This window comes from Diachasma alloeum, unplaced genomic scaffold, assembly GCF_001412515.2.
Source record: "Diachasma alloeum isolate Michigan unplaced genomic scaffold, Dall2.0 Dall_scaffold_78908, whole genome shotgun sequence".
NCBI lineage: Eukaryota > Metazoa > Arthropoda > Insecta > Hymenoptera > Braconidae > Diachasma > Diachasma alloeum.
Window position 1 is genome coordinate 1703299 of NW_021683643.1, and position 14100 is coordinate 1717398.

The 14100-nt window shown below is 35.9% G+C and overlaps 2 protein-coding genes across 2 annotated transcripts in view; both read left to right on the forward strand.

The window, feature by feature from the left end:
- LOC107047764 (neuroendocrine convertase 1) overlaps nt 1-1455 on the forward strand; it is a 21358-nt gene extending 19903 nt beyond the window's left edge. The window contains exons 14-15 of the mRNA XM_015270596.1: nt 995-1126; nt 1252-1455. Of these exons, the coding sequence (XP_015126082.1) occupies nt 995-1126; nt 1252-1398 (279 nt within the window). The 3' untranslated portion in view covers nt 1399-1455. The remainder of the gene's footprint in view (nt 1-994; nt 1127-1251) is intronic.
- A 2824-nt stretch (nt 1456-4279) lies between these two features.
- LOC107047829 (ankyrin repeat and death domain-containing protein 1A) overlaps nt 4280-14100 on the forward strand; it is a 27869-nt gene continuing 18048 nt past the window's right edge. Inside the window, exon 1 of the mRNA XM_015270682.2 lies at nt 4280-4449. The gene's annotated coding sequence lies outside the window, so the exon portion shown is untranslated. The remainder of the gene's footprint in view (nt 4450-14100) is intronic.

A 14100-nucleotide genomic window follows, 5' to 3' on the forward strand; every position in this document is an offset into this window, starting at 1 on the left:
AAACTTCAACTGCGTGAAACACACAGTAGTATGAAACTTCAACTGCGGGAAATACACAGCAGTATGAAAATTCGGCTGCGTGAAACACACAAACTTCACGCATGCGTGGAGTGTATGGATTGTACGCGAGTGATTCACGCAATGGTGCGAATAGTCACGGCCTTCTTAGAATACGAGTAGGAATCAATAGAATTGAGAATTCTACTTCATTTATTCTTAATAGAAAGCTATTTCACTCTTCAATTAAAAATATTTTATGCTCCAGTCATGAATATTTATTGTTCAATCGATGAGAAGGTGAACCGTTCATCAATGAAACATTCAATGCAAGCAATACATTCACGCAGTATAAAAATCTACGAATTTGACGAAACTAAAATATTATATTCCTCATTTTACCATCTTTTTTATTTGAAAAATAGAATTTAATTTGATACTAGAAATCTCATTTCACATTTATTATTGAAATTAGTTATTATTATTAGCCATCTCAACCAGACCTGACCAATAATTTGACCTCCACTCCACCACAAAACGTCAAATACTGCATCGTTTGGATTGACATTAGGATGGGGGAACAATCGCTGACATTCCTACTCATAAACTGGAATTTCAGCGACAATTTCAGAAATTAACTGATTCATCAATATCAATACGAGTGAAAATGTTGCAATAAAAAATAAAAATATTTTAATCTCATTTCTAATTTCTAAAATTTTTCACTCTAAATTTCAAGAGCAATGTTCAGTATTGATGCCCCAAGAACTTAAAAATTATCGGGCAAACGACTGAGAATGAGTTGCAAACAAATCTTTTTTATTTAATTTTGTTTATTGATGAGTAACTCATTTTCCGTAGACTGTTAAATACAAGATTTAATCTGAAATGAGCCGAAAAAATGAAGAGCTACTGCAAATACTGCATCCTGATAGGCCGTGATCCGTTCGTGGGAAATACTCAACAATAATTCTCAATGGTTTGATATTCCCACCAGGTGGGCCCGCCCTCTAATAACGGATCAATCCTCGACGTATCCCTCATCCTTCACGGGACAAAACTACCCCCGGATTATCGTGGCAACACCCAGAGGATTTACAACGATAATTATAACCACATCCGGAAAATGGTAATTGGATTATCGCATGCAAACACTCGTCCATTGAGTGCCGCTAAATTAATTGTGAAAGTCCAGCTGATTGCACGAGATATGAAATGTACATTCACGTGTCATTGATAAATTCATGTTTGCAGAATCGAGGGATGATAAAAACTGATGGCAACAATAACGTGAGGCACGGGGTTGGGCTCAACAACGAGATCAATTTCACCGAGGAAGTTGGTGAACTGGAGAGTCTCTGGACTGATTGGCTACGTAGACTTTTATTTGGTTCAAGTTAATTCGATTTACTCGCTGTGAAAAGATTGCTCTTGACGAACAAACAGAATAAAAATCAATAAAGAATGGAGAGAATGAATGTGTTGAATTGAAAAAATATCAGAATAAATATTATTATTCCTCCAAGCAGAATGTCGGCCAATGGGAGGGCGGCATTTGATGTCACGTGGTAGAACCTTCACGATTTTAAATCGGTAAAATTTGGTAAAACTACGGCATGTTGCTACGGAACAATAAACAAACTAAAATAAGAAGAATTCAAATTCATGAAAGTGACAGTAACGAATCTATCCTTGAAATGATGGACACAAGTGTCAAAATTAGTAATTTTGGGGACGATCTTTCAAAATGCAATACAACTTTTTTCAGAATTTTTTTTGTATTTTTTTCGCTCTTCTCAGATTAAGGATGTTATCCAAAATCGCAAGTATTAAAAAAAATTGATTTTTTCTCAACTGAGAGATGAAGTTATTCCCTTTATCTTGATAAAAATTTCAATCCCCCAACCCACGTTGATTATTTAGAAATGAAGTGGACAAAATGTACCAAACGCATGTGCTAACATGCGCTTATATGGGGCAGAATCTTTCAAATATTTCCTCTTTTTACGCGGGCACCTCAAATGTTTTTCTAGCCATTCGATTCAGTATAGTTTTTCACATTACCTTCTATTTTTATTTCTATTTTGAGAGTCTTATAGTAGGTGAATTATGAATTTCAGCATAAATCGCATAAGAGCCTGTGTATAAGGAAAAATTTGTTTATTTATTTCTGGCGAGACTATTGCGATTAATTTTTTTAACATCAAAGAGGTTAGCTTCATATGTTTTGCTATCAGCCAAAAAAATTATAAAATTTTCCTTGAACATGAAAAAATTAGATTTGCTGAAAATGGATAAACATCCTTAATTACAAAAAAAAGAAAACTATTAGTATATTTTACTCAAAGAAATAATTATTATTTCAAACAATTGATTTTTCAGTTTTATAATTATTATATTTTATTATTACTCTTATTATTATTATTATTATTATTATTATTATTATTATTACTTGACAATCTTCATTGTTTGCAACGAAGCTATTGCGAAATACGCAATTCATTTTGAAACTCTCGGGGTATCACTACTGAAAATCAGTTGCTCAAAATATTCAGATTATTGAAATGAAATGAAATTTATTTCATCTATTAATCAGTAATAAACAGCTGTCGTGAGTATCCTCCTCACGATAAATTTCGTTAGCGGTAGCGAGAAGTTTTCGATAGTCCTGTTTATATACTTTTTATTCTCCGTGGGATCAATCTCAACAAAAAAAAGTTGGCAAACTGGAGAGACTCGTCTGAACTGATCAGCTACGTCTTGTCCCATTCAACTGAAACTAATTGGATTTACTTGTTCTGAAAGGTCTGCTGATGAACAAACAAAATGGAAAAGGAATTGAATGGACATAAAATTTCAGAAAAATACTGGAGTGGAGAGAACGCTACCGGATATCCAAATCAAAATTTTTTATCCGTGTTTTTGGAGTAGTGACAAGGTATAAACGGTGGTATCATGCACGTAGAATAATGGATCGTGTTAATTAAATAATAGTCTATTTCGTAACGAGTGCAAAAAAGTGTGTTTCGGCGAGCCGAAGGCGAGTGATATAATCCCACGAGCTAAAAAACATTTTTTCACGAGTTACGAACNTATTATCATTTATACATGTGTGCTGTCAAATGCCATTCTTTCTAACAGTAAGGTACACTGCACCGATTGCATTATTTGGAAATTTTTATCAAGTGGCAAATCGAGAAAAAAAGTTGGAGAGAAATTATCAAAAAAGTCAAGTAGGGTGAACAGGCCAATTGCTAGTTAAGAGAAATTCGAGTTTCCATTCAGTAAAAATTACGAAACTCACAATTCGCCCACCGATTACTGAATCGACTCAGAAAATTTAAGTGACGGTAACGTAATTTTTCACATGAGATTCAGGTAAAAATTACGGAACGCTCTGGAAAAATTCCGTGACAGTTCCGTAAAATTTTACATTTCGCTCCAGAATTACGGAAAAGATATGTAATGTTTATTGAAAATTTCTCTCCGTGCACGAAACCATTATTATTATTATTATTATTATTATTATTATTACTTAACAATCTTATTTGTTTGCAACGAAGCTATCGCGAAAAAAAATTATTACGGAGAGAAATTTTCAGTAAAAATTACGAAACCGTAACGTAATTTTACAAAACTGTCACGGAATTTTTCCAGAGCGTTCCGTAATTTTTACCTGAATCTCATGTGAAAAATTACGTTACCGTCACTTAAATTTTCTGAGTCGATTCAGTAATCGGTGGGCGAATTGTGAGTTTCGTAATTTTTACTGAATGGAAACTCGAATTTCTCTTAACTAGCAATTGGCCTGTTCACCCTACTTGACTTTTTTGATAATTTCTCTCCAACTTTTTTTCTCGATTTGCCACTTGATAAAAATTTCCAAATAATGCAATCGGTGCAGTGTACCTTACTGTTAGAAAGAATGGCATTTGACAGCACACATGTATAAATGATAATAGCACCGCAACTCCAAGAATTCCATCAATTCTGAATGTCATTGGTCTGCAAGTCAGACAGATAGCTTCCCCAGTTAATAATCCTTTCATGAGCGATTTCCCCGCCTATTAATTTATCTAGGTAAATTGGAGTGCGTTATGGGTCCCTGTACATTTTAACTACTCGATGGCGGGGAAGGGACGGGGTGAAGCATATTACAACGGTTTTTGGTGTATAATTTAACCACGTGGCTGCGCCGGCGTCGTGAACACAGTTAGAGGGATGAGAGCGATTGAAACAGAGTGCGGCGGGGTAAGATCAGTAGCATATCGCTTCTCGTTCCGTCGACTGCAAACTATCCGCCCGGTTTTTACGTCTGTCAATAAAAGCGGTATCTCTCAAACGCATTCAAAATAACCGTCAATTAATTTTCATCCGGCCCAGCCAAAGAATCGCATTTTCACTAGTAATCGGGAGGAGAGGGACCGCACAACCGAAGATTACGGCTGTAGAGTGAGTAAATGAATCCTTTTCATTATCCTTTCATCAATTCCTGCGGCTTCGGATGATTGGAAATGAGCGGTAGGGTTTGAGATTTTCAGGATTCTGTTATTATAAATTTAACTTGCTCGTTTCGAAATGGGGGATTTGATCAATTCTCTCCGCGTACCATTCCATTTGGTAAATTCAACTGGCGGGTCGGGAGTGGAGTCACTTGTCCTGCTAATTCCTCGTGTGACAACAACAAAGTGACAGCTAAATGCACTCCACCATGCTTAATGAAACCGTAATTCTACCTGCGGTTTCCCATTTCCTTATTGGAGGCAGATGAAAGAAATTTTAATTGTTAAGGACCTGCCACTGATTTTGGGAAATTTAGCACCAATTATTGGGGTTTGTGGTTGCGAATTTCAGAGAGTGCAAAATGCAGGAATTCAGTGATATCGTCACTGATTTTCACGGAGATTATCACTAATTTTTAGCTAAATGTTACTAATTTTCCGGGACTCATCTCTAATTGTTGGGAATTTATCACTAAATTTTAATAATGAAATTCGCTGATGTCAGGGTCCTTCTAATCAGTGTTCAGTATCACCAATAATTGGTGATAGATTCCCGAAAATGAGTAATGTGTCGTAGTCTGTCAGTGACATGTTCCTGAAAATAAGTGAAATGTCCCTGAAAATGATTTTTTTCAGTTTACACTGTTAAAAATTTTCGTCTGAATTTTTCGTGCCAAATTCCGGTAATTTTTATCGTGTTCAAGTTCCACTGAAATTGAGTTCCAAGAAAATTTTGTCATTGAAAAATCAAATATTCCATTGATTTTCTGTTCAAATAAATGATCCGGAAATCAATAAAATTCTTGATTTTTCAGTTCAGTTATTTTAAAATCAAGAAAATTCAGGGAAAAATTGAGAATTCATGTCATTTTGTTTTTGAATATTCATGTTCCACTGAAAATTCAATCAAATTGTAAAATACTCGCCTCACTCTCACTGAAAACCTATGAATTTCCGTGAATTCTACTTGAAACTTGAAATTTCATAACAATTTGTTTCCTAAATCGGACTCAAAGTCACTCTCATGAGATTTACTATGATATCTTCCATGAAATTTCAAAAAATTCCTAACAGTGTAGGAGAAATCGATTGTGAAGTGGGGGAATACAATAGACCAAGTTGATTTTTTCAATGTTTTTTCATCGAATTATAATAACAATCACAGGGGTCAGTAGAAAATCTCAAGAGACACGTTTTATTACGATTTAAATTAGAAGAACTCTTCTGGTATTTTCAACTAAAACAACTAATTTTTTTCGAGATTAGTGCACTTCGAGTCATTAAATGTACTGTAAGAAAATGCATCGAAAATCTCAAGTTTTTTGGTCTTTTTCTACTGAAATCATTACTTTCAAAGATGAATATTCAAGTGATGGAATAAATTAATAGAATGAATTGATTATTTAAATCCCGTTGGAGATTGAATATTCCACACTGAATTTCGTTCTTTCGAAATAGCAACCGTTTTGTTTTTATCCAGAATGTTACCAGCAATCGATTTCTTGCCAGAAAAAGAAAATTTTTAAAAGGTTAATCAATCATCATGATGCAAACATAAGAACGGAATGTTTAGAGAGAAGCCGTTTTCCTCGCAAAATGTCAGCTGAATGAGGCTGATCTTCTGTAACTTGTGCTTCATCTTTCTCGCGAGAATTAATTACCAAATTTATAACGCGGTTTGCGCGAAACTCTCAATTCCCTGAAAAAAATGAACGGCAATTTTCATTTTTAAAATTACTTCGGTAGCTGAATGAAATACTTTTCATCAAGACATTGGAATAACAAAAAGAATCAAGATCGAAGCCACTAAAAAATTAACTTGAACGCAGAGAAAAAGAAATTATTGTCAGCGACATGTCACCTATTTTCAGTGATCCATCCTCAATTTTTAGGAATTCGCAAATGTGGAATTCAACAGCTCCAAAGTTGAAACTGCACTTCAGTGATTTTGTCACTAATTTTTAATGATATTATCACTAACTACCAGGACAATGTAATTGATTTTCAGTGAAATGTCAGTGATTTCCGGGGACTAATCTCTAATTTACCGGGATCTCTCACTAAATTTCAGTGGTAGAAACCCTTCGTGATCAAGTTTATTCTAGTCAGCAATTGGTGATAGATACCTAAAATCACGCGGAGAGAAAAGTTGCATAAGAATTACCTCGAAAATCGTGACAAATTTTACTGTACGAATGGTAATCGTGGAGCGAAATGTAATTCAGTGAAAAAATACAGGGTTTTAGTGGAAATCTTACGATTTTCTCGGTAAAAAAATACACCCATGGATGCAAAAATTATCCTCTTGTTTGGTAAAATTTCCCACACCGGCAGGGGATTGTTCGGTTTGTACCCGTCTGAAGGTCATTGAGACGGACGGAAATGAATTTTTCCCAAACGGGTTCGGTAAAAATCATTCTCCGTTGGAGAAAAATTATACGATAAATTGGAGCAATTATTCATGTTCACTGGGATAATTTTTCATGGGATACAGGGTAAATTGCAATTACAGTTTCGGTACAAATCACCCTCACGTTTAGTAAATTTTCCCGGGCCAACGAAGTGAAATTCACTATTAATCTCGCACTTTTTCTCCTATTCAAAGTGAAAAAGTACTGGAAATCGAGGTTGGTCCCGGATTACTTGACTTGTTTGGTAATTTTTCTGCAGCTTTTGTAACTTCCCGACCCAACCGACGGAATGTGGCAAAAATCGAATGTGGAATTGCCATGATTTCTTCACATTTGTTGGCCTCTAGAATTATTATCATACGTTTTTGAAGATATGTCTGTATGTGTCTGTGTACGCATGTGCCCAAAATTTTGTCCAATATTTAAAAAAACCATGTCCACCGATTCAAAAAAATTTGTTTTCAATCGATGCATGTTAATGTGACTTCGAACTGATTAGGTTATGAAGACGATCGTCGCAGCGGTTCATTAGTTATTCGCATAAAGCTTGTGAAAAAATCGAGAAAAATGAGTTTTCTTTGAATACTTAACAATTTTACCGAGAATAATGATGGGTGTTGATTTTTTTTAGTACGGTCAATGCATTTACATATGCACGGAGAGAAATGTTCAGTAAAAATTACGGAACTTACAATTCGCTCACCGACTACAGAATTGACTCGGAAAATTTAAGTGACGATATGGTAATTTTTCACAGGAGACTCCGGTAAAAATTGCGGAACGCTCTGGGAAAATTCCGTGACAGTTTCGTAAAATTTCCTACAACCACATTTCGCTCCGGAATTACGGAAGATACGTAATTTTTATTGAATATTTCTCTCCGTATAATTCGATTTCGATTGGATTGTGAGCAAAATCGTCTCAACCGTTTTCTTGTTATCCGCATGGAAACTTCAAAATTTGCGTTTTTTCTTGCTAATAAAACAGAAAAACCGACCCGTAATGAGTCACCTCCACTTCACCCACTCGCAATGGGAGCGTGCGACCAACAACCCAGTCGAATTTTTCGCCGTGCAGTGGCATGCCCCTGGAAATCACTAATCTTCCTGAAAATCAATACAATAATATATTCTGCAAAATCAATATTTTTTCTCTGTGGAAGAAATCCCAATGGAACTACTTTTCAATGAATTTGAAAAAATTCCACAATTAATTTACATACCGAACTGTATAGAAAGACTTGAATACCGTTAAATCCTCAATTCCCCTCAAACGACCACCAGAAGTCGTACAACTTTAGCCCCCGCGATTCTCCCCCAAATCGGCTGATCAATTATTCATCACCCCCAATTATTCTTAGCCAAGCGATGATTTGAGATGTTGTCTCTGTTCATTTGAAACACTCCGGAAAAGCTTGCCCCCATCGCGATCGAATATCTCACCCCGGGCTGTTTCCACCCTTCCAGCGCTCACCTCAACTCATGCAATTCCAAGTGAAATAATTCTTTTAGATGAGGGAGAGGGGGGAGCGCATCGTGAGAGAAAAGAATTGGTTGGGAATTACATTGGGAATATCAGAGTGCAAAGCACCTATGGATTATTAAATGGGGTCAATGGGGCCCCCGAGTGGAATCTCAACTCAGTGGAAAGACGAAGGAAATGGCTGAGACCAGGGCAACTCAAGAGTTCTAACAATTTCTTCAATCCGGGGGTTCAACATTTTTTTTCCATTCACTGTCTCTCTCGGCCCTGTTTTTTAAACGCTTCCTTGGAACTAACGAGATTGCACACATGATGGATGTGGACTCTGTATTCTTGGAGGTATTTTTAGATCCACAAAAGATGGGAACAAAAAGGAGCGGAGGTGGATAAACACTGGTACTCAGATAATTAACAAATTTTTCTTTTGGAAAAAAATTAAATTCCTGCACGGACTCGTCACGGATTAATTACACTGGCGCAAATTAATTTTTTATTTCACTGTTTCATTGTCTTTCTACTGTTATTCTAGAAATTTTGAGGGAAAAATTTTAACATTTGGAAGACTAATTTGCAGGAAATTTACTCGTATTGTTCGCAATACACTCGACATTTCTAATTTTCGAGGCCATACAACAACTAAGATTATTGAAGAGTACGAGTATTTAGCACCTATTGTTCTGAATTATAAATTTAATGAAAATGATGATGAAATTTGGTATTTTCGATAGAACTCAATGGAATTTATAAGTCTTCAGTGAATGTATGCTGGGAATTCTTAAATTTACTCAAATTTTCAATTGAAAATGATTATTTACTATCAGAATGATAAAATTTTCAATTTTTACCTGAACTTTCACTTTTCGATTTACGAATTTTACCTGAAAATTCACAACTCGATAAAATGATTAGAGAATTACTGAAATTCTTGATGTTCTAACGACGAAATTTGCAGGAATTTCCCTGGAAATATCACCAGAGAAAAATTAATGATCGCTTAGAATGAAAAGCTCAATGTTGTTGAATTTTCAAGATGAATAAAGAAGACAATGAAAGATGTCATCTCGAATTGAGTTCAAATGCACACAATTGAAGATTCAAAAGCTTCTACTACTGAAATTTGAAGAAAATCCAAGAACATTCATTAGAGTTGTTTCGTAATATGAGTAGAAACAGAGGAGAAGAGGCGAGTTCTAGGGTTCGTCTTGAGCTCAAGATCCTAGTCTCTAATCTCACGTTATGAACATTCCCAGTATATTTACTCTCCAACATTCCTCTTTCGTCTCCATGTTTCGCGTAAAAAAAATTTCGAGGACGTTCGCTCAGTGAGACGAGTTTTTACGGTTCATATTACATTGCTGGAGTGCAGGAGGGGCGCTTATTTACATCGCAGATGTCTCGTTAGCCGAGAGTGCCCCAAATGCCACTGGGGAATTTCATTACGGGTGTTTATGAATCTCTTGGGTAATTGTAACGGAACCGGGGCTTGGTGGCCCCGCGAACTTGTTAGTTTTCGTCGTCTCACCAACCGGAATATCACTTTGAGGATGAACTCTATTTTACATCGTCCATTGTGCAAGATAAAAATTATTTTATTATTATCAAGATTTTATTATTTATACTCTTCATTATTTTTCAATTATTTGATCTTCTACTAATTAATTCATGCCATGTGATAGAGTCAAATAAGACGGTTCATTATAATTAAGCGTACTGGTAAAGCGGTATAAGTCAGTTTTGACTAGTGGCCAGTTTTCAATGAATATCTTGGCATCTAAGGGAGATAGAAAAATTTATGTTGTAACCTTTTTTGTAGAGCCGATCGAGAGCTACAACGAATGTAGTTACGAAAGTTTTGCTATTTCTCTTAGATTTGGAAATATTCTTCAAAAACTCAACTGGGAGATAAGGCGACTTGAACCGTTTTACCACTTCGCTACTGAATTAAACATATTGTAAATATTCTATTCAATCGGTTTGTTCTTAAAGAATGATTATTCCTCTGGACAATTTTTGCGCTTATTCAAATAGCTAGTAAGAAAACTTTTATTCAACCTGACATTTTTTTTGCCTTTTATTCACATCAAATACACTATCAAAAAAAAATTGGCTGAATTTTCCAGAAAAAGACCCTAAGGTATTTATGGCGTGGTCAGGGGGAGTCGAGAAAAAGTCAAGAAATTGATGATTTTTTAAATACATTCTTTGATTGTAATGATCCCGCCAGAGACTTTATGAGACAATATTTTGGAGAGATAGTCTCGGTCTCAATGAACATGGAAATCTTTAGTCTAATCTCAGTCTCGAAATACGCAGTATCGACTCCTCTCGTGAAGACTCCGAGTCAATTTATCTCATCGCGGTCTCAAGTTTTTCGTATTTTTAATGTAAAATCTCCGATTTGACTCATTTTGGCTCGTCTCGATTTTCTACATATAAAAACCGCGAAAAACGGGAAAACGAGGTGAGATAAATTGACTCGGAGTCATTACGACAGAAGTCGATACTGCATATTTCGAGACTGAGACGAGACCAAAAATTTCCGCGTTCACTGAGACCGAGACAATTCCTCCAAAGTATTGTCTTGTGATGTCTTGTAAAGTCTCTCGCGACATCACTATTTGATTCTTTCAAAACCCCTACGCAAAATCCCAGATAGCCTAGGAGAATGGGTGTAACACAGAAATTTTTCTAAAAAAAGCGTTTTAACATAGGCTTTTATGAAATTCGAAAAAAAATATTAAAAATAGAAAAAAATTCGTCATTTTCCTGAAAGTTCGCACTTGAATGGAGCTTTTATGGAAGAAGATGAAAAAAAAAAATCCAAGTGGCCTAGGAGAATTGTTCAAAAGGGATAATTGAAAAATTGATGAAAAATCAATTTTTCCATGAAATTATAAATTTTAAATGGAAAAATTCTTCGAAATTCCAGTGGAAAATTTTCAACACTGTACATGGTTTTTCAAATATCAGCAACTATTCCCTTGATCCAAATATAAACTTCATAAATGCCAAATGAAATGATTATTTAAAAGATGAACAGAACGATTTTTCCATCCTGTCATAATCCTTCATTGGGATCGTCGTTCATTTCATTCTCCTAGAGAATTCAAACATTTCAGTTCATGTCAACACTCCAAACTTCATCATTGAAATAAATCCCTGAGCTTACAAATTTCCAACAAAAATATTGTAACAAAACTATCAAATTTTCCTCGATCAATCCATTTCTTTCATTCCCTTGAATCCATCCCTCGTCCATTTCAATCCTCCATAATCCGACTCAGACCCAAACCGAAATAATTGATTCTACCCATATATCGCTGCCACATGCCTCCATGAAACAAAACTTCAAAAGAACCACAAGTGCAACTGGAAATTGGAATAGTTAAGTTGCTAACCACCAAAGTAGAGTGCACTCATGCACCTCCATTCAATCGAGTGCAAGCGTCTCGAGTTAATTCCTCAAAATGCCTCTCGACTCTCACCGAAATACTTCACCACATTCTTGCAATTAAACTCTCCTCCCCCTCCCCCGCCCAGTAATTACCCCGAGCTCTTACTTCGATTCTTTCTGCTGAATGCAACACGACGAGAATAACATCTTATTTTCTGCTCCAAGGGGCGTTCAAGGTCGGGTCAATCCACCAGTGCAGGAGAAAACTCCTTTCTCTATATAAGAAGTGGATGAGAAATATGGAGAGAGTCCGGAGGCTGCCGAATAATAGGAAAACGGATAGTAGTGAAAAAAAAAAGTTTAAAAAAATAAGAAAAAGTCAATGTAATCTCTCTGAACGGCGAGATCCATCTTTATTCCGGAGTTTCCTGTAACCCTGCCTATTTGTTTGCCCACTCAAGAAACGATTTATATCTTCCCCTTTGCATTGGGAGAGGATATTTCATAGCCATCGTGGCACTACCATTAAATCCAGCGAAGAAGCATGAAATGTCCTCTGGCGTGATTTTTTCCTCTCCAACGCTGGTTTCTATTGCCTCTCTGATTCTATATGCTCTCTCCGTGTCAGTGGAGAAAATAAATTGGCCAGTCTCCGTGAGAGGTATTTTTCCGTGTAACGAAATAGTTTATTTCAGAGTGAGTGCCATGGGGTTTTTTACTCGCGTGGAGTTGGCGTCCGAGCCGAAGGCGAGGACTGTCCAACCGCGCGAGTCAAAAAAACCCATAACACTAGGCTTGAACGATATTTTTCAGTGCTTTTCAGTTTTACGAGGTTGGAGAAGGGTCAACACCAATCCCCGGACGAGGAAAAGTGAAGATCAGTACGGAAAATATTTTTGTCTCGGCTACATCGGTTCGTTGAATCGGGGCAATCCTTGTTTTTATTTGTTTCACCGAAATTTAATCGATTGTTTGCTTGTTGAAAGAATATTTTGTTTACGCTTATTGCTATTCGCATTGAATTACAGTAGAGTAAATGTAACTGACATTTTGAAGATTAATTTCAATCCAGCAGGAAATTTTTTCGCCTTCTCAATGTTACTTGAAATTTTACTTCAAAGAAATTAAAATTTCGGGAATAATTTAGTAGTATTTTCCAGGGAAATAGCATTGAATTCGATTTAGGGGGAAAATAATCATGAAATTTCAACGTTCACTGCGACTTCCATAAATTTTCAATTAAAACATGAAAATTCCGTTTGAATATTCAGTTAAATAGGGAAAACAGATCAATTTCTGGACGATTTCAACTTGCATTGAATATTCCATAAATAAAATGATAATTGTACTGATTATTTTGCCTTTCAATAATATTACTCGTGTATAATCATGATCAATTATGTTTTCAATTGATCGACATTTAATAAATAAAAAAAAATATAGCCCAGTCGTCCAGAAATTAGGGGTTTCGGCTCCATTCAACTATTTCTTAATTTCAGAAATAGTTGCTTTCCGTGCATTCCGTGCTTTTATTTTGATTTCAAATAATTTCTTTCTGCTAATTAAAGTATGCTTGAAGGTATGGAGCCCATTATGTCCTTTTCTAGGTGATTCTTTTATTTTAGATCCTACCACGAAACTCGAATTTCCCTGAACAGTCTAGCAATTGCCCTGTTCACTCTAGATATTTTAATTTCTTTGAAATAAAATTTCAGGGACAGTTTAGTAGTATTTTCCAGTGAAGCAACATTGAATTCGATTCAGTGGGAAAATAATCATAAAATGTCAACGTTCACTGCAACTTCCATAAACTTCCAATCAAACATGAAAATTCGATTTAAATGTTCAGATAAATAGACATTCACCTGAATTGTCCTGATTTCTGTCAATTTTCTTGGAATAATTCACCTGTAAGTTGGAGCTTCAGGGTAGAACGTATTTACTTCAATTAATCTCACAACTTTCCTCCGCTCGAGAGAATAATTTCGTCAATTCCATAAATCCCAGTGCTGTCATCCAGAAATAATAAACGCATTCGAGTGAATGAATGTGCTACAGGAGCACTCAAAAGTTCCATCATTTCCTGACGATCGCATGGATGTTGGTTCAGAAGAGTGACTAGTGTAAACGTGCGCTGGGTGATCAGCCCTGTTTGTCCATCCATTCCCGCTGATTCAGGAATTTACAATCATCAAACCGAGTGATACCAACACCAATTTGTGGTCATTTCCACTATCACGGGGTTCGATCCCTGGCCCAAGTTGTCCTTGTGTACACACTCACGATCCAGTTCTCCTGACCACACTTTTGGGGG